Source organism: Chrysemys picta, chromosome 14, assembly GCF_011386835.1.
Source record: "Chrysemys picta bellii isolate R12L10 chromosome 14, ASM1138683v2, whole genome shotgun sequence".
Lineage (NCBI taxonomy): Eukaryota > Metazoa > Chordata > Testudines > Emydidae > Chrysemys > Chrysemys picta.
Window position 1 is genome coordinate 15,223,943 of NC_088804.1, and position 19,742 is coordinate 15,243,684.

General features: G+C 38.9%; 1 protein-coding gene across 17 annotated transcripts in view; it reads left to right on the top strand.

Moving 5' to 3' along the window:
- The window catches only part of RPGRIP1L (RPGRIP1 like), a 128,685-nt gene that overhangs the window by 13,057 nt on the left and 95,886 nt on the right, over window positions 1-19,742 (top strand). For 12 of the 17 annotated variants that reach the window (XR_010592533.1, XR_010592532.1, XR_010592534.1 and 9 more), the window contains 3 exons: window positions 2,342-2,441; window positions 4,703-4,846; window positions 14,208-14,313. Coding sequence is in view for 9 of the 17 variants with exons in the window: in XM_065567019.1 (XP_065423091.1) it covers window positions 2,342-2,441; window positions 4,703-4,846; window positions 14,208-14,313 (350 nt within the window). In the remaining 8 variants the exon portion in view is untranslated. Of the gene's footprint in view, window positions 1-900; window positions 1,783-2,341; window positions 2,442-4,046; window positions 4,118-4,702; window positions 4,847-14,207; window positions 14,314-19,742 lie in introns of those variants that run through there. The other 5 variants (XR_010592536.1, XR_010592538.1, XR_010592537.1 and 2 more) reach the window with 3 other exon arrangements.

Sequence of the window (19,742 nt, forward strand, 5' to 3'; positions counted from 1 at the left end):
ACATACTCACGGGTTAAGGATTCCCTTGTAAAGTTAGTTGAATCTGGTGTACAAAGCAAGTGCTTAGAGCTTGAGTATGGTAGTGTTTCCTTCTCAGCAAGTCAGAGACTCTGTACTGTGGTGTTCACCGTCACAAAAATGTCTTGAATGTTGTCTCAGCTTTCTCTTTAGATAGTGTTAGGCATGGATGCTTTCAGTCTGGGTTGGGGAACACATCTAAAATCTTTGACTATATGTGGACTTTGGAGACTTCAGGAATCAAAGAATCATTAACTTGCTAGAACTGTGGGCTATCAGGCTGGATCTCAAAATCTTTCTTATAGATCAAAGGGAAACCAGTGCACCTTTTCAGAGACAATATGGTTGCTTAAACAGACATGGGAGAACTTGATTGCCTCTTTTGTGTCAGGATGCATGGTATCTACAGGAATGAGTCTCTTTATCTCAAGTGTGCCTATCTGCTATGAACCTGGCAGGCCCACAAACGTCTAAAAGAACTAGATAAATGCATGGAGGATAGGTCCATCAATGGCTATTGGCCAAGATGGGCAGGGATGACGTCCCTAGCTAGAAGCTGGGAATGGGTGACAGGAGATGTATCATTTGATAATTACCTGTTCTTTTCATTACCTCGGAAGCACCTGGCATTGGCCACTGTTGGAAGACAGGCTACTGGATTAAATGGAGCTTTGGTCTGGCCCAGTATGTCTGTTCTTATGACTACTTGAGTCAGAAAGGTGTGGCTCAGTACAAGTAGTCATTCAAATCCTCAGTGGCTTTTCTGATATTTTACCACCTAGAGAGACAACGTGTGTGAGGGAATATCTTTTATTGGAACAATTTCTGTTGGTGAAAGAGAGACAAACTTTCAAGCTTACACATCAACTTTTGTGCTATTAGAATAATAAAAATCCAACCAAGAAGGCTCTGGATATGAAGAATGATTAGCTTCTCTTGGAATAACTGAGCTGCTTAGAAAGTCAAACAGATGATTTGTAACCCTTGGAAATACATAAAAGGTCAAGTTATCTCAGTTCAAAGGCTGCCTAAGTAGGTAAGACCGTGCATTTAGTTCATTTTATGATCTTCCTGGTGTTTCTGTGTATTGAACATCTCACAGCTCACTCATCTAGAGGGATGGCAGCCTCAGTGGCATGTGTCTTCAGTGTGCTCTTGTCTGAAGTCTGAAAAGCAGATGTATAGAGTTCAGTTCACGTTAGCAAATCACTAATCCCTCGATGCTGCAATAAGATTAGATGCTGGATTTGGGAGGACTGTTCAACTAGCCTAGCAGCGCTCTTCGGGGAGGTTACATCTAGCTAGCCCCTTTCAATGGAGCTTTGTAGAGGCATAGTCATGAAGGAGGAGGAGTTACACTGGCCATCTCTCTTTTCCTGCTTTGGAGCCCAGATTTAAATAGAGTGTCTGGAGGTAAAAAGGAACTGAAAGACCTTTAAAATTGATTGGGATACTTATACCATCAGTCGGTGCAATGTAAGACTTGAGGAAATTATTTGGACCCTTAAGTACAAACTACTAATCGTGGTCCTGTGACTGCTAAGCTAGGTAAATGACTCCTCCAGTATGGCTCTATGGAGATAGTCTAATCAGAGAACTAGGTTCTGCTAGGCAGTAACCACTTTTTAAATTATCATTACTGTTAAGTCTCCTTGCACTGAAGCTGGCATTTATGTTCTTTGCTTGTCAGATTACAATAAATACCTTCTAGTAGACCCATATCAAAGCCTATTGATAACATCTCCCTGTAACTGTGCATGCTGTTTTGTCCATACTGGAATTTTGATACCTGAACTGTGTGGTGCGTGTTCTGAATTTATACAAAGCATTTGTTGTGTATTTGATATAAAAATACCCTTTCTGATATCTATATAGCAGGGGTCGGCAACGTTCGGCACGCGGCTCGCCAGGGTAAGCAACCTAGCGGGCTAGGCCAGTTTATTTACCTGCTGACGCGGCAGGTTTGGCCGATCGCGGCCCCAACTCACCGCGGTTCGCCGTCCCGGTCCAATGGGAGCGGCGGGAAGCGGCGCGGGCCGAGGGATGTGCTGGCCGCGGCTTCCCGCCGCCCCCATTGGCCCAGGACGGCGAACCGCAGTGAGTGGGGGCCGCGATCGGCTGAACCTGCCGTGTCAGCAGGTAAATAAACTGGCCCGGCCCGCTAGGGTGCTTACCCTGGCGAGCTGTGTGCCGAATGTTGCTGACCCCTGCTATATAGTAATTATAGATATTTATATTGTGTAAGGATTTTCCCCCTCATGTTAAATATTGTTTTTCATTAACTTCAGTCTCAGAAATATGCCTCTGTTTTCTTTATTTTTAGGAATGAGATTTCAGGATGTAGAACTGAGATTCCCCCAACCCATGCTTCCAAGATACGGACATAGTTTGCTTGAAGAAGCAAGGGCTGAGATAAGAAATTTGTATGCTATTTGTATTTCTTAATTTTCTATAATATACAATTATTAGTATATGTAATATTATTGAGAAAAAAACACATTTTGCAACCATCAAGGTGTTTTACAAAGCTTCTACTCCAACAAAAAATGGGGCCTTAGGATCTGGCATTGATTGTATTGGCATCAGCAACGCTGCACTAGAGATTTAGAAATGGAAAGTATAAGGATCCCTTATCAAATTGCATTGGACAGAGAAATTTAATACAGTAAAATGTATGTACTCTAGTTGGAATTTGATCAGGTTTTAACACCCTTACTCATGCAAAATTTGCCTTGGAATCTTTTTATGACTCTTAGTGGCCAGGGCATTGGTTTTTATGTTTCATTCAAAAACCAGCATTTCTTGCAAGCACAGTGCCCCCTATCCCCGTGCTAGGCTATTGGGGTTAACACTGACAGAAGGAAGAAAGTTACCTATGAAATTATTACCAAAACTTCTTGAAGCACCTGGGTTTTAGTCTAGAGATCTCCCATCAAAGTGGTGACCTAACTTAGATGTTGCTTAACTGATGAAGTATGAAGATTCATAGTCCAAGCGAGTGGGCCAGATTCTGTACTGTGAGTCTTGGAAGATGCAGCCTGGGGAATGGAGGTGGCAAAGCTGGCTTTAAGGGTATGTTTATGCAGCAAAGAAAAACCTGCGACTGGCCCATGCCAGCAGACTTGGGCTGTAGTGCTCTTTTGTTGCTGTGTAGACTTCTGGGATCGGGGACTCTCCCACCTAGCCAGCCATGGATGTCTAGTAGCTGTGTAGACATATCATGAGTCATCTTTGCATTTCCTAGGTTCCAGGCTCCTCTTTGATTCAATCTGGCATGCACTGTAAGTTAGACTTGGAGCACAGAGAACTTCTGGTACATCCCTGCCTTGAGGGCTGTGTTATCCAAGGGTGTGGCGGGGAGGGGAAACATGTAGCAAAAGTAGTTAATTTCTAACTTAAAGTTACAGAACTCTGTTATATTATTTCTTTGCCCTAAAACTTATCAGTAGCTATTCTAGTTTTCTGAGGTCTGGCTTTTCCTAAGTCCATTTTTTGCGTATGACAATCATATTTCAGTAATATTTATCCAAGTCAGATTTATTTGAGGTCCCATAAGGGCTAAATTTTCAATATAGGCATAAACTAAATGGTCCCTTGGGTGTAAATTCCACCCACTTAAAGGAGCTTAGAATACTGTTGATATGACCTCTGAATTTGGTCCTTGGTGAACAGTTAAAAGGGTGATTTCAAAATACAATATATAATAATTTTCACTGAGTGAAATATGCAGTAATTGTACCTTACCTGTTGGAGTGAATGGTGAGCATAGTTTTCTCAAGATGCAACATATACTTTTACTAGAAACTGTATCTAACGTACAAAAAATTGTATAGTGGAAGATACTATTAATAAAGACATACAGGGTAGCTACACATACTACTACCTATGTAATTGCAATGCGAAAAAATATGAGGTTACTTTGCCAAGAAACATTCCAGATCTGGACGTTTGTCTACTAAGATGATTCTCAACGTTACTAATATACCATTTTTTGATTAATATGATGTGCTGATCTGTTCATCCTTCAGGGCAAACCCAGATCTGGGTGGAACTCACCTGAAATATCACTTCATCAGAATAAATTCCACTGCTTGTAAAAGTTAGTAATTTTGATTCAGATTGCCTAAATTGCATTGTACACCACCACAGAACCCAAAATAAAAGGTTAAAAATGGAATTCGCTGTTTTAGTCCATTCAGGATTTGTTAATCTTCTCATGCCTGGAGGTGAAGTTTTCCTGTCTCCAAACCTTCTGGCAACAGAAAATTAAGAATAGGACACACTTAATATGCCATGTAAATAAATCAGATGTGATATGACATAGTAGCTTATTCATGCTAAACAAACTAACTTAATTTAAGCCATCTAATATATGCTGTTTTAAAGATGTTATGAAGGGTTTAGCTATTGTAATTGAAAATGTGGCTAATATTTGATCATCTATTTTTTTTTGGACTATTTGCAACCCCCTACATGAACTAAGTATGCACTAATAATCTTCATGATAAACAAAATTCTAGAAGTTCAAGTTAGCACCTTTGTTCTACCTTTGAGGAGATTTGATCCAGGAATGTAACTTCACACAGGATACTTTTTTCTGCTTTACTTTCAGCGTCTAATTTTTATCTAGTTCTTATAAAAAAAAAAAACCCCTCTAAACGCAAGCTGCTTTGTTAACTTGTAGGGAAAACGTGATTGAGTCACAAAAGGGACAGATTGAAGAATTGGAGCACACTGGAGAGGTACTAAGGAGTCAGATAAGAAAGAAGGAAAAAGAGTTTGAAGAATCCATTCTGCAACTGAAAGAGCAACAAGCAACAGGGCAAAGGTATTCTGAAAACTGGAAGCTTCTATATCACAAATCCATAATGCCTTCTCTAATACATAGGTATTAGGGTGAAGCATTAGAGAGTTATGCCCTAATTCATATATCCTCCATATTTCTCAAAACAGTACAGGACATTTAATGATTCTAGAAACAAATGAAGTATGTTGTGCTTATTTCTTTGTGTGGTAATGCTGAGTACTAAGGCATTCAAGTAAAGCTTTATCCTGCCCGACCCTGGCCAGTTAGTGTGCTGAGGATAGTCCCTGACCCTAAGTTTACACACAGGGCTGGATGTAGGGGGAGGCAACCGTTTGGGATGCTGGGCTTGGGATGCTGTTTTAGTTGTTAGAGACAAAAGGGAAAACAGAATGCTTGAAGTAAAATGTTTTACAGATCCTAGCTTGTAATTTATCATTTTATGTGACCGGGATAAATCATGCATGCAAATCGTGAATCAAAGTTGTGAAATGGGCTGCAAATGCAATAAAAAATTAGGTATTCAAAAGTTTAACAAATGGAGAGAGGGCGCACCAAAGACGCTCTTTGTCTGGGGAGCCATTTGTTTTAGGGACAGCCCTGTTCATGCATATGATGATCTCAGTCAAATGAACATGAAGCTGTTAAATGCAATAAAATGATGGCCTGCACAGATGTTTGAATGAATATAGCAGAACGCCCTTTGTAGGTATGCAGGGGAAGAAACTGAAGACCGTTGTATTCTTTCCTCTTCTTGCTACCTCTCATTTTTTCCCCCAACTTCTTTTTGTTTTTATTCCTATATGTTTCTCCTTCCACTTTTCCTAATTCCTCACTTTTCTTATTTTTCCCTTTCCTCTTTTATCCTCATCATCTGTCCTCCTTTTTTGTTCTGTTATTCTCCACCCTCAAAACTTTCTTTTCTCCTTTGCATTATTTTTTCTCACAACATTTTTGTTTCTAATTTCCCTTATTTTTATCCAGTTCTACTTCTGTGCTTATTTTTTATCTTCTTCCTGACTTACATCTCTCTTGTTTTGTTTAAACTTAATCTTTTGACTTTTTAGAACTGAATTGATGCAAGAAATCTCTCTGACAGCTCTAGGCTGAAAGTAGTAGTAATGTATCTTTTTAAGAGTTAGACAGGACAGATCTGTTGAGTGTCCTGATCTTGTTACAGCTACACTCAATAGCACTTTGCTCTCCTTGTGTCTTCCTCCTCAATCTTAACTCACCCCCATTATCTATTGCTACTTTTCATTAGAGTTTAATTTAGGGCTCACTATTCTATTCCATGCAGGCAAAAATCTAGTTGACTTCAATAGAAGTTTGTGCAGACTTAATACTGGCAAATCAGGCCCTTAATTATACCAGACATCGTTCTGGGAAGGGACCTTGGCTTATGTGTCTGTACGCATCAGTAGCACTACATATTTAATAAATGTTGATGTTCAATTATTTAGCATATCATAATTGATCTCAGTCTAAAATGCCTTTCTTTTAAAACATAACGTGAATAGTTTAAAAGGGTATTAGCAATACTTCCACTTAGAAAAAAATCTATGTATTATGTATGTATTTTACGTTAATTTTAGAGATTCTAAATACATGCAATCTGTAATAGTACTGTAAATCTATAGTAATTTACATTAATAAAATGACTGTACAGGTACCAGTAACAATATTATTGTGACGTTGTGCAGTCTATATGGTTTTATAAAAACTTGATAATAAGTCAATATAATGTAACTGAGATAGTTTTAGAGAAAATACGGTAATAAGTGAATGTAAGTAACTGGGATATGCCTCCTGCAAAAGGTCTCTTGTAAGGTACCATTACAAAGCTTATAATCTACTGAGTGTGATCATCTGATTTGTATAAATGTACCACTCTTGTATCTAAAACTAGAAATATAAAATGTAACTCTGAGGGCCTATTGTAATTGTGTAAAGTGTGGACCATTAATGATGGTTTGGAATCTTGATGACTCCCATTGTCTGCAGATGGCTGTATTTACCTGTGAGTCTTCCTGTATATGTGTGTGCTGGCAAGTGAGTAATGAAGTCTTGCAGTGACATGTGATCATGTCACCTGACCTGGAATCCATCTTTAACCTGGTGCTTTTCCAGTGAGGGGGGGTGGAAACCCAGAGAGACAAAGAGTTCCCGCCTTATGCAAAAGATATATAAAGGGGGGGAAGAGAACAGAGATGGAGAGAAGCCATCATGAAGAATCCCCTAGCTACCACCTGAGCTGCAACAAGAGCTGTACCAGGGGAAAGAATTGTGCCCAGGCCTGGAAGGTGTCCAGTCTGGGAAAAACTTACTGAAACATCTCTGAGGGTGAGGAAATTATCTGTATTCAGTTTGATTAGGCATAGATTTGCGCATTTTATTTTATTTTGCTTGGTGACTTACTTTGTTCAGTCTGTTACTACTTTGAACCACTTAAATCCTACTGTCTGTATTTAATAAAATCACTTTTTATTTAGTAATTTACTCAGAGTATGTATTAATACCTGGGGGAGCAAACAACTGTGCATATCTCTCTATCAGTGTTATAGAGGGCGAACAATTTATGAGTTTGCCCTGCATAAGCTTTATACAGGGTAAAACAGATTTATTTGGGTTTAGACCCCACTGGGAGTTGGGCATCTGAGTGCTAAAGACAAGCATGCCACTACTGCGAGCTGTTTTCAGGTAAACTTGCAGCTTTGGGACAGGAGATTCAGACCCTGGGTCTGTGTCTGGAGCCAGACAGGAGTGTCTGGCTCAGCAAGACAGGGTGCTGGAGTCCTGAGCTGGCAGGGAAAACAGAAGCAGGGGTAGTCTTTGCACATCGGGTGGCAGCTCCCAAGGGGGTTTCTGTGATCCAACCCGTCACAATTATATCTAGGTTTCCATTCCTGCCTGCATAAGCTTAGGTTTGAAATTCTGGAAGTATTTCCTAGATATCTGATTCCGGGCCCTGAAATGTTAGAAATCTTTATACGAGTACTTCCTGACATTTATGGCACATAATCTTTACAGAAAATATTATTGACGTTCCTTGCAGTTGTTGTTTAATTGACCAGTTTGGTTTGTCATCAACTTGACATAAACTTTTAGTCATTCCAAGCCTGTAATTGGCATGAAATAGGAACTAAAACACCCTTTTATTAAAATCATGTTTTTTTCCTGTTGTTGTGGCCCCTAGAATACTTAAATGTGATTTTTGCATATGTTCCACATAATCGTTTGTTAGCAAAACTCTTGTGTCCCTGCAGCCTATGTGTCTGTGGTTTTTAAACCAAATTCAATATAAAAAGTAAACAATATAATGCATGTAATTTGCCTATTTGTAAAGGAGTTCACTGTGAATCTCATGCCCATGGATATTAAAAAGTAGAAAATTAAGTGTCCAATAAAGAATATTAGAATTGTTACAAAATGTGCCAATAGTTAGACTTCACCATGTCCATGTAATGGTATGGTGGGAGAAATAGCTAAAGGAATGCTAACCTAGTCAACACAATAGTATGGAATAGTCACTTCTGTTCCATGATTTCTAAATTGATCCCTAAATTTAAATGGTTTATGCAGTGCTCTCTATGTGCATATTATGGAGCATGAACTGCAAGGATCCAGTAGCCTCAGTTCTATCCTTTCCAGATTTGGTTATGGGTGCACATACCTTCACTCATTATCCTAAGAGTTTAGTTTGTCTTTCTCTCTCAGGAGCCCTACAGCTGTCATCTGACATGCTAATATAAGAGGATAGTCTCATTCTGCACCATGATCCACCTGGCAGCTTGAATTATGGGACTTAAATAAGTCTGGTCTTCTCTCCTCTCAGAAAGTTTAGAAAATTCTGTTGCAATACAGAAGGCTGTTGATATTAAAGTGCTGCTATCAGAAATAGCGGTGGTTTGGGCAGCTGGCAATGTCTCCTTGTTCTGCTTCCAGATCAAGTATTTTGGAATTTTATTATACCTAAAGTCCCCTCCTTGTCTTAAATTAGCATACATTTTTGGCTACCGTCTGGGTGTATTAGTTTCCAAAAGGCAGCTCAGGAATTAATGCAGGGAAGTCCTATGACCTTTGTTATACAGGAAGTCAGACTTAGATGATCACTGGCCCTTTAATCTATAAATCTGTCTTTAGAAACCTGGTGATTTTGCGATGCCTGAAGGACCCGATGAGTGTGCTTCCAACAGTTTTTAAACCTGTCCCATCATGGGATCTCAGCTTGGTGTTCACAAGATTTAAAGACACTTTGAGCCTTTAGGAAAAACAATTTTTACCACTTTATGGTTAAAAAAGCATTTGTTATTGCAAGACACTTGTAAAAAGTAAGTGAGCTACAGAATGTGATGGCTGATCTTTCCTTCATTGAATATCATGAAGATAAGATCATTGCATGTACATATTCCAGGCTCTTACCCAGTGTGGTAACTGAGTGTGACCTTAATCAGACTATTAACTTCCTGGCCTTTTTGTCAAACACTCATTTTCTTCCTTGAGAAACTCAGTTCCACTTTTTAGTTATAAAGCAGACTCTTTTTATGTTGATTAGATTTGGAATTTTAAGAAGTCAACTAAACATCTTGTGACTTTGAAAGTGCAATACAAGAGAACTAACAGATTGCAACCCAGGGGTAGGCAACCTATGGCACGCGTGCCGAGCTGATTTTCAGTGGCACTCACACTGCCCGGGTCCTGGCCACCGGTCCAGGGGGCTCTGCATTTTAATTTAATTTTAAATGAAGCTTCTTAAACATTTTAAAAACCTAATTTACTTTACATATAACAATAGTGTAGTTATATATTATAGACTTATAGAAAGAGACCTTCTAAAAACATTAAAATGTATTACTGGCACGCAAAATCTTAAATTAGAGTGAATAAATGGAGACTTGGCACCACTTGGCACACCGCTTCTGAAAGGTTGCCGACCCCTGTTCCAACCCATGCTATAGCTTCTTCATGGAATTCTAGAATTACCCTGGCGCAGTACAAGAATAGGCTGGACATAGGACCAGAAGTATAACAAGGGATTTGGCTAGTGTGTTCATGGTCCAGAAATTCTGGCTTGCACAGCAGCATGTAGACTGCAGTGTCAAAGCTAGTGTAAGTCAGAGCAGCCCTGTGGATTGCTCTAAATTGAACTGGGGACCACCCCAATCCTCAGAGCAGCCTGAAATCCAAGAATCGCAAAGGTGGCTTAAAGCCACTTTGACCTCCCCGTTCCACCCCATCCTGGGCTTACATTTTCTATGCTGCACTTCAAGACAGGCACAGCACAGAACATAGACTAGTGTGTGTCCAAGTGGGTTAGACCAGGGGTTCTCAAACGGGTTTGGGACCCCTCGGGGGGGTCACGAGGTTATTACATGGGGGTCGTGAGCTGTCAGCCTCCAGCCCAAACCCACTTTGCCTCCAGCATTTATAATGGTGTTAAATATATTAAAAAGTTATTTTAATTTATAAGGGGGGGTCGCACTCAGAGGCTTGCTATATGAAAGGGTACAAAAGTTTGAGACCACTGGGTTAAACTATGCACTGAGGTGACTATTGCGGCACTCAGTGGTATAGCTGCAGATACTGTGTTTCTTATAATTTCCATTACAAGTTTTGTTTTGTTTTTTAAATGGGGCATATTACTTTGAGAAACTTGGCACATAGATTATCAGACTGGTTAAATTTTTTAAACATAACATTTAATTTAATTTAGTTTGGTTGTTTTTAATTTAGCAATGGGCAAAACATAATTACCTCATGGTTCGGTAATTTCTACAGAACACAGTGCTCAAGCCAAAATGCTTTAATTCTGAACAATTACATTTTTGCAAGCAGCTAGTCCTTCAAGTAACTTAATTGCTCTTGGTATTTTCCAAAAACATATTTTGAAGCAGCTCAGAAGCGCATTTGTGAAACAGATACTTGACAATGCCCTTCATCTGTCAGTATAGAAAAATATGTATTTTGTATATATAATAGCATTTTTTCTGCAACAGAACTTCAGGATCAGGCCTATTGAACACACAGATTTAGGAGTATAGTACAGGGGTAGGCAACCTATGGCACGCGTGCCAAAGGCGGCACGCGAGCTGATTTTCAGTGGCACTCATACTGACCGGGTCCTGGCCACCAGTCCAGTGGGCTCTGCATTTTAATTTAATTTTAAATGAAGCTTCTTAAACATTTTAAAAACCTTATTTACTTTACATACAACAGTAGTTTAGTTATATATTATAGACTTATCGAAAGAGACCTTCTAAAAATGTTAAAATATATTACTGGCACGTGAAATCTTAAATTGGAGTGAATAAATGAAGACTCGGCACACCATTTCTGAAAGGTTGCCGACCCCTGGTATAGTACATTAAATTCTCTTGATTACAGTTTTTGCATTGTAGTAGTTCTATTCCCAGATTAGAAGGACCAAACATGGTAGACCTAATATAGCATTGGGGATTCAGTAGAACTAGACATGAGTAAAACTTTGCCAAATCGGACCCAGTGCAAACATAAACTTGTACTCACATTTCCATCTGACTTCTCACACCTGACTTCTCATGCTCACATTTGTTTGTGTGCCTGCAGATCAGGGATTTGCTGTTTGTTGGATAGGTATTTATTTAGCTATGCACACATCCAAAATCCCTATTTCCAAATGCAAATACTGAGTTGGACTGAAAGCAGGAATGTAAATGTGCACACAAAGGTGCATGTTGTCCTGATTTCTGTGTGTATGGTTCTAAATTGAAATGGTTAATATATAATTTGATATGTGAATTGAAATAATTCTAGTTTCTCTTGTATCAACATCTGATAATGACAGTAATGTGATACTTAGAGTAAATGATTGCTTTTTTCTTTTCTTTTTTATTTGACCACCATTAAAAGAAATAAGAGGTACAAAACAAAAACCCTATTAAAAGTGTTACGGACATGACTTAAGCCAGAATATAGTTTTGTCATTTCAAATGTGTTTGTAGAAGTGACAAAAGTATACACTGTGGTGATACTATATTTTTTACTTCCATCATTAAGATTAACCTGAATAAATGTTTGGGGCATTGATGGGAGACCGATCCTGTTCTACTGAAAAATATTGTCCGGTTCTCTTATTTCTCTTTCTTTACCTCTGAATAGAAAGGGAAGAGGTCCTGAAAGTTGTTTTCTGTTTGAACGTGGGCTAACAATATGGAAAGAGTTAAGAGCTGCTTGCTTAGCTGATATGGCAATGGGAGCTGTCTTCAAGAAATATCCATTGACTGCTGTCTCAGTGTTGTTACATTTGATGGTTTGCAGATCTCAGTGAAATTAAGTAACTACAATGGAGCTATTCCTGATTTAATTTCACTGGTGTAATTGATATGCAAATAAGAAAAAAGTAAGCCCATAATATTAAATGAACTCTTTTTATTCTCACCTGGAACTTTGTTGGGTGGGGGAGGAGGGCAAGTTATTTTGGGCCACATTTTGGCTATAAAGAGAAAAGACAGCATTAATAGGTGCTCATATTCTGCTTCATATTAGACTTATGATCCCTTTGTATAAACTATTTCTGCTCAGAGACAGAATAATTGGAATGAGGTACTGTGTTTTGTCCAGGTGACCACTTAAGTATATGTACATACACTATTCGTAGGGACCATGTCAACTTCTCCCTGACCACTGTCTCTTCAGCTGCTCTGTTATGTCAGTTGTGGAAGACCTGAGGAGTTATCTCTCCATGGTTTTATAGGAGAAGCAAAATAGGAAAGGCAGTTTCTGCCATGTGTTTCCGCCGGCAGGCTTTCAGGTGTGCACCCATGTACACGATCAGCCAGAACATAGCCATTTAATAGGAGTAACATGAAAATGATGTATGTCTGAGAGGAAAAACTTCATGCCCTTGCCTTTGTAAATATTTGAGAAAATATATATTAAAATCCATACATTGTTTAAAAATAAGTGTCATTTACTTTCAGTAGCTAGCAACTATATGTAGTTAGATATTGTCAGAATTGTCATAACTAAACTCAATTCTAATAAACATCAATTTTTCCTGATTTTGAAGGGTTGGTGTGGTAATAAGCATTGGCAAAACCATTCAAATCAAATACTCTTTTTGTCACTGTTGAAGGTAATGGTTAATTTTGATTGTCCAGAGCCATTGGAGTTACATCTGCACATCATAAATCTCACTATCATGTGCTCCTTTTGTTTACTTAAAAAAAAAAAAAAAAACTCCTGTAAAAAGCGTTTGAAGGGATCAGTGCTGTTTGTGTGAAACAAGATTAATAAAAATGTGCCACTACATTAGCTTTTAAATAGCTAGTAAGAGACAATTTGTATAGATAACATGTTTTGGACACATGGTTATTTTAGTATTTTCTTAGGGTTGTTTCTTGGGGAAAATCTCAGGTTTATGAGCTTGTTTATCATTTGTGTAAGGACAGTTTACTGGGCAATACCAAAACACAATGAACTTTGATATTTTTAAGAATAAGTATTTCAAGTCCTCAGCTGGTTTACAGATGTGTAAGCTTTGTAGTCCATTTTCTGTTTCCAGCGTGGCATTGTGACAATTTTTCTAATAGTCTGTGATAGATATTAGAGGAGAAATTATACATTTCAAGCAGTATTGCTATAGTCTCATTTTTATATCACTTTATTTTGTATTTGTAGAAAGCAGTTCAGGGGTTTCTCTTTGTTTGGCTTGAAATATATGCAAAAAATAATGAGCTCACCTTTAGCTGTTGGAGGTAAACGTTTTTTGGAAACATTTTTTAGGTCTTTAACAAGCTTTTCCTATTAAATAATGCATTCTCAATTAAATCTCAGCGGGGGAAATATATAAAAGAATTACAGGCATATAGAGTTTCTGCATAGATGCTAAGCATTTTTATATAGTTAAAGACACATCTGCAGCTGATTTGAATGCTGGACTTAGAGTATTATCTGTGTAAAATGCTAAGTCACTTTTCTTGGAAATATTTAAAAAGTTTAAGCTCCAAGAGGAAATTCCAATAAGTAGTAATCCTATGACCACATACTTTTAAAGAAAGTGGATAGATTGCAAAACAAATGATCCTTCTGCTTTAAGCATAGGATTGTTCTCTGCACTGTATATCTTTAGTTTTGATATTGTCAAGAAACATGTCCAAATAATGATTGATACTTATATGTCATCTTCCAGTAAAACGTGGAATTACTTAAAATCTATAATGCAAATTTTAAAAGAAGGAATTAAGTTGGCTATTACATGCTAAACCTTCCCCCAAGTGAGTTGTGGAAGTAAGAAGCCATGAAAAACTGATTTGCAAGGGGTTTTAAATTTTCAAGGCAAAACTAATAAGAAGACTGTTATTGTACCTTAAATCTCACTGAGTTTATTTTTTATACAATTTTGAAGGTTAAACATTCGGGACAATGTGGAAATGATAAAGCTCCACAAACAACTGATGGAGAAAGGCAATGCTTTCTCAGCAATGGAAGGGAAATTTCTTCAGCTTCAAGAGGTAACTAACTCACAATCAGTAACATTCCATTCTCACATCATATGACAACACTGAACACTTGAGAATAGATTGTATAAAATATTACACACTTGCTACCTGAAATTTACGATGTTTCCAGTGTTAAAGTTGTTTTGCAGATGGGTCCAGCAGGCCCTACAGTTCTCACTTGTACGCGGTGAGCTCGTCCATGGGAGTGCAGGGGTTTGGTGTGGTCCAATTTTTGTTATACAGGTAAACTGCAGATTTCCAGCTGTCTCAGGTAAAGATTGAAATCTTTCTAAAACAGGGTTTCATAAAACAAATGGTGGTTTCAGTGTGAATTTGAAATATGGGGCTGGAGCTGAGTGTTGATAAAACGGAAATGTGGCTGTTCGGAATTCTGAGGATTGGCTTTTACTTGTGTCTATAATATAAGGGAAACCATTTTTAAGGACCAGTTTAAATCACATGAAGCATAATTTTCTGTAAAATAACCACCAGAAGTCAGGCTATTTGCTGCATGGTGGACTCCATACATGAGGTCTGAAGGTCCATATCCTTGCTGCCTGCTCCCCCTTCCCCTCTCATGTATACCCATGGAGAGCCCTGTGCTGGTCCAGGGAGAAGTGGGACAATGGCAGTGAGGCAGCTAACCATTTCCCCTCTGTGCTGTTTGGACCCTTCAGGCAATGAACCTGTGCGGCTAGAGGGGGTCCCCCTCCTTAAAATGTAGCAGTACCAGATGTATTTGTTATTTATAAGGGGTATAGTTTGGGGCTATTGTTTCTCACATCTGACAAGGGTGTCATTTAATTCACAGTAAGTGAAACGTTCAAATCCTTTGGCTTTTTCTGATGTTAAACCTTTCTTTCAAATTCGTATAAGCAATTGATTTTCTGTTTATGCCTGTGCAAACTTCCTTCATAGTTGGAAACTGAAATAGTGATCCAACAAATAATAAGTTTCTAAGTCAGAAAACTTACTGAAATAAGAGTGACACATTTTTAAACCTTCAGGCCAAAGAAACCCTTGATGGACAGTTGCAGTGCTAACAGTGCAGAATAAGGGATCAGTAAATACAGAATAAATAACAAGCAACTGAAATAGAGGGCTATAATTCCATCGCGGGTTCATATGGGTGTCATTAAACCCGAAGAGCAAAGCTCAAGTATTTGCTACGGTCAGAGAACCCCGAGATAAAGTTATCATCCTGAAAAAAGTAAATAAGACACACACAGTTTTAGTGATAATTATGAAATGTAACTAATCATAGAAAACAGCACAGAATTTCTAATTTGAATAGCAAACCAACAGATATTGATAGTGTAGCACCATTCAGTAGTGATATGTATTTCAGAAGTATACTTGTTTTCATAAATAGTGAAATTAATTACGATGTACTTTCAATTTCCACCAGTTGAAATGCAAATACTATCTGCCCATTTTCCCTTTTAATCTGGACCAGCACAATTACTGTGCAACCAGGGGATAAAAGCTGAAGATCCTACTCTAGCTAATGGCCTGAAATATGTCCATGTTATCATACACTCCTAGAGAAAGTGTTTTAATATAGTGACAGTCATCATTGTGTGGGCCGTCTGGATGAAAGAATCATGCAATCTGCTTAGAAACTCTCTTCTGATTATTTATTTACTATCCCTTATGCCAATATTAAAAAAAATAAAGAGGTCTTGATTCTGAAACTGATATTCTGGATTTCATGAACCATAGAGCGATATTTGCTAAATTATTATTATTTTATGTTGTTTCCAATTTTAGTTCTAAGGAGTTAATTCTGCTCTCACTTACTCCAGGGCAACTATTGATTGCACAGATGTAATTGAGATCCGATTTGATTCTGTGGCCTGATTCTATCAGGTACTTTTACTGCAGTGTAGTGCCATTAATCTCAATGAAGTTACTCCTGATTTACACCAGTATAAGTGCAATCAAAATCAAGCCCTTTATTTTTTTATGTGCAGGCATGTTTCGCAAAGGATAAAGTGCAAGACACCAGTGAAATCCAAAAAACTAGAAATCACGAACCCAGTTACCAGCTTGAGACAGGGTGTAAAATGAGAACAGAAAAGGGCCAAGCTCAAAGCCCCTCTGCCAGAGAGAGTAGGGGAGGGGAGGAGGAGAACTCACTATAAGAGATGTTGAAAGAATGGTCAGAGTTGTAGAAGGAGAACGAGGAGAAGACTGTATCTTAAAAGACCAGTGAAGATAAAGGGTGAAATCCTGACCTCATTGAAGTCAATAGCAAAACTCCCATGGACTTTAATGGGACCAGGTTTTCACCCAAGATGTCAAGAGCAGGATCGACAGTATGTATCAAAAAGAAAAGAGAGATTGTGGAAGATGAGGATAGCCTACAAGCCCTAGGTTGTCTGGGAGTGGGTTCTTAGAAATTCTAGTGAATAAAGTTTCAGTAAAGTTTAAAAAGATCGGAAGCCAGATTAGAAGGGATCTGAGATAGACTAGGACAAGAGAAAATCGGTGCATTGATTGTAGACTATATGTTTAGTGATTTGAGAGATGAAGAGAAGGAGAAAGATGGGGTGGTACATGGAAATGCAGGTAATATTGAGGGATTTTTATTTACTGAGATTAGGAGAGTTGAGGGCATGTATATTTTGAGAGAGGGAAGAACCATAGGATAATGAGAGGTTGAGAAGTAGGGCAAGGGAGGGGTTGAGTCGAAGGGTAATGTAAGTAAGGAAGTTGGAATGGAAGAGATTAGAGATGGAGAACATCAAGACTGATGACTGGGGAGAAGGGGAGGAGTTTGAGGAGAAGGGAAATGAGTGGAAAGAAGGTGGGATAAAGAGTTCTCAGCAGATTTTGTCAGTTTTTTTTTCTCTTTAAAGAAGGTAACAAATAATGTGCAGAGATAAAAAATGGGGAAGAAGGCAGGGGAGTGTGACAGATATGACAATATCCTGCGATAGCCTAGTTTAACCTTTTGGAATTAATTTTAGGAGTTCATCATATTAAAAATGCAAATACTTACTTGTTATTGTGTTAACTTATTTAATGTAAACCCTAGGATGTGTTATGTGCTTGAAAGGACTCTTTGAAACAATGTGCTACACAAATTAGGGGGAATTTATAGGAAATACTTGGGAGGAGGGGGAATGCAAATGACCCACCCCGGGATCCATTCTTTTGAAGCCACACCTTGGACAGAAACCTATTGTCTGTCCAATTACACTTCTCTACAGCCAAAATGCTTCTGAAATAAATGTAGTCAAACTTTACTAATTCTGGATCACTGAGAACGAAAATGATGCTTAAAATTGTTGATTGTTTCTAGTTTTCAAGATATGCTATTGGGTCAGTATATACGACCCTTGACTTGGGAATGGTGGAGGATAAGTGAGTTATAAAGGGAAGGGATCTCAATTTAAACCAGAAATGACTAAAATACATCTTTGACTGGATCTATGAATAAATCTATGACTGGGTTTGGACAGTACTTGCTTTTTAGGCAAAACAATGAATGATGCAATCTGAAGCTGGTATTGCATCATCCATGATATGAATTGCATCATGTTATTCCTAGAAGTCATGGATGATGCAATCATAACGAAGCTTACATCACTCTGCTGAACAAATTGCCCTATATCAGCTCTAGAAATCATACAGTGTCGTGCTCTCTTATTTGTTAGTGTTTGATTTTGCAAAGGGACACATTTCTGTTTAGCCAAAGTGAGCAGAGATGCCTCGTACTTGTGTGAACAGTGCAGATAACTTCTTCTATGTTTGTGGTGAAGTGACTTTTGCATCACAAAAGCGCAGTATAACCACTATGGTTAAGAAAGCCTATCACCTTTATTTTGGCTGCAAAATTGGAGATCAGGACAAGAGGTGGGCCCCACACATATGCTGCAACACTTGTGCAACAAATCTTCGCCAGTGGTTGAACAGGAAAAGGAAATCTATGCCTTTTGCAGTGCCAATGATTTGGAGAGAGCCAACAGATCATACCAGCAATTGTTACTTCTGCATGGTGCCTCCAGTTGGGAAAGGTGCGTCAAAGAAGAAAAAGTGGACTGTGCATTATCCAAACATTCCATCAGCTATACGCCCAGTACCCCACAGAGAAGGACTGCCGGTTCCCGATGCACCAGAATCATTCTGACTTGAGTCAGACGAGGAAGAGGATGAAACTTCTGGTCCTGAACCATCAATGTCACAGGATCCACATTTTCTCCCATCCTCCTCCTCTGAACCACACCTCATAACACAAGGTGAACTGAATGACCTTGTCAGGGATTTGGAACTACCCAAGAGTAAGGCAGAGCTGTTGGGCTCCAGACTATAGCAGTGGAATCTCCTCGCAGGTGATGTTAGGGTTTCCGTGACCGTCAAAAGGATCTTGTCCCATTCTTCTTCATGGAAGGTGATTTTGTAGCCTACAACAACATCGATGGTGTGATGGCAGCCCTCAACATCGTTCACGATCCAGATGAGTGGAAACTGTTCATTGATTCATCGAAGACGAGTCTTAAAGCTGTTTTACTGCATAATGGCAATGTTTTGCCATCAATTCCGGTTGCTCATGCAGTCCATATGAAGGAAACCTATGGCAACATGAAACAACTTTTGAGGTGCATAAACTATGACCAACATCAGTGGCAGCTTTGTGGCGATTTGAAGGTTGTTGCTCTCTTGCTTGGTCTGCAGACTGGATACACAAAGTACTGCTGTTTTCTCTGCGAATGGGATAGTCGTGCAAGAGATTCCCACTACATCAAGAAAGGTTGGCCACTCCGACAGTCATTGGAGCCTGGGAGGAAAAGGGTTCAGCATCCACCACTTGTTGAATCAAGGAAGATTTTGTTACCACCCTTACACATCAAGCTGGGTCTGATGAAGAACTTTGTCAAGGCCATTAACAAAACACAAGTAGCTTTCAAGTACCTCCGTGGAAAATTTCCAAGGTTAAGTGAAGCTAAGATAAAGGAAGGTGTCTTTGTTGATCCTCAGATTCGTGAACTTCATGATGCATTTGACCATGCACTGCATGGCAAGGAAAAGACGGCATGGAAAGCCTTCCAGTTAGTGGCAATAAATTTTCTCGGAAACAACAAGGCAGACAACTACAGGTTGTTGGTGGAAAACCTCCTGAAGGCATACAAAAGCCTTGGTTGCAACATGTCACTAAAGATACATTTTTTGCACCCTCATCTAGATTTTTTTCCACCGAACTGCGGAGCAGTGAGCGACGAGCACAGCGAGCGATTTCACCAGGACATTGCAACAATGGAGAAACGCTATCAGGGCAAATGGAGCCCATCAATGGTTGCAGGACAGTGACAAGAGATGCTCCATTTAATGAATACAAGAGACAAGCCAAGAAGCGCCGAGTAGACACTGAATAGGACTAAACTATGTACGTAATAGTTTTTTGCCTTTTGTTTCATCATAAATTTTATTTATATAAC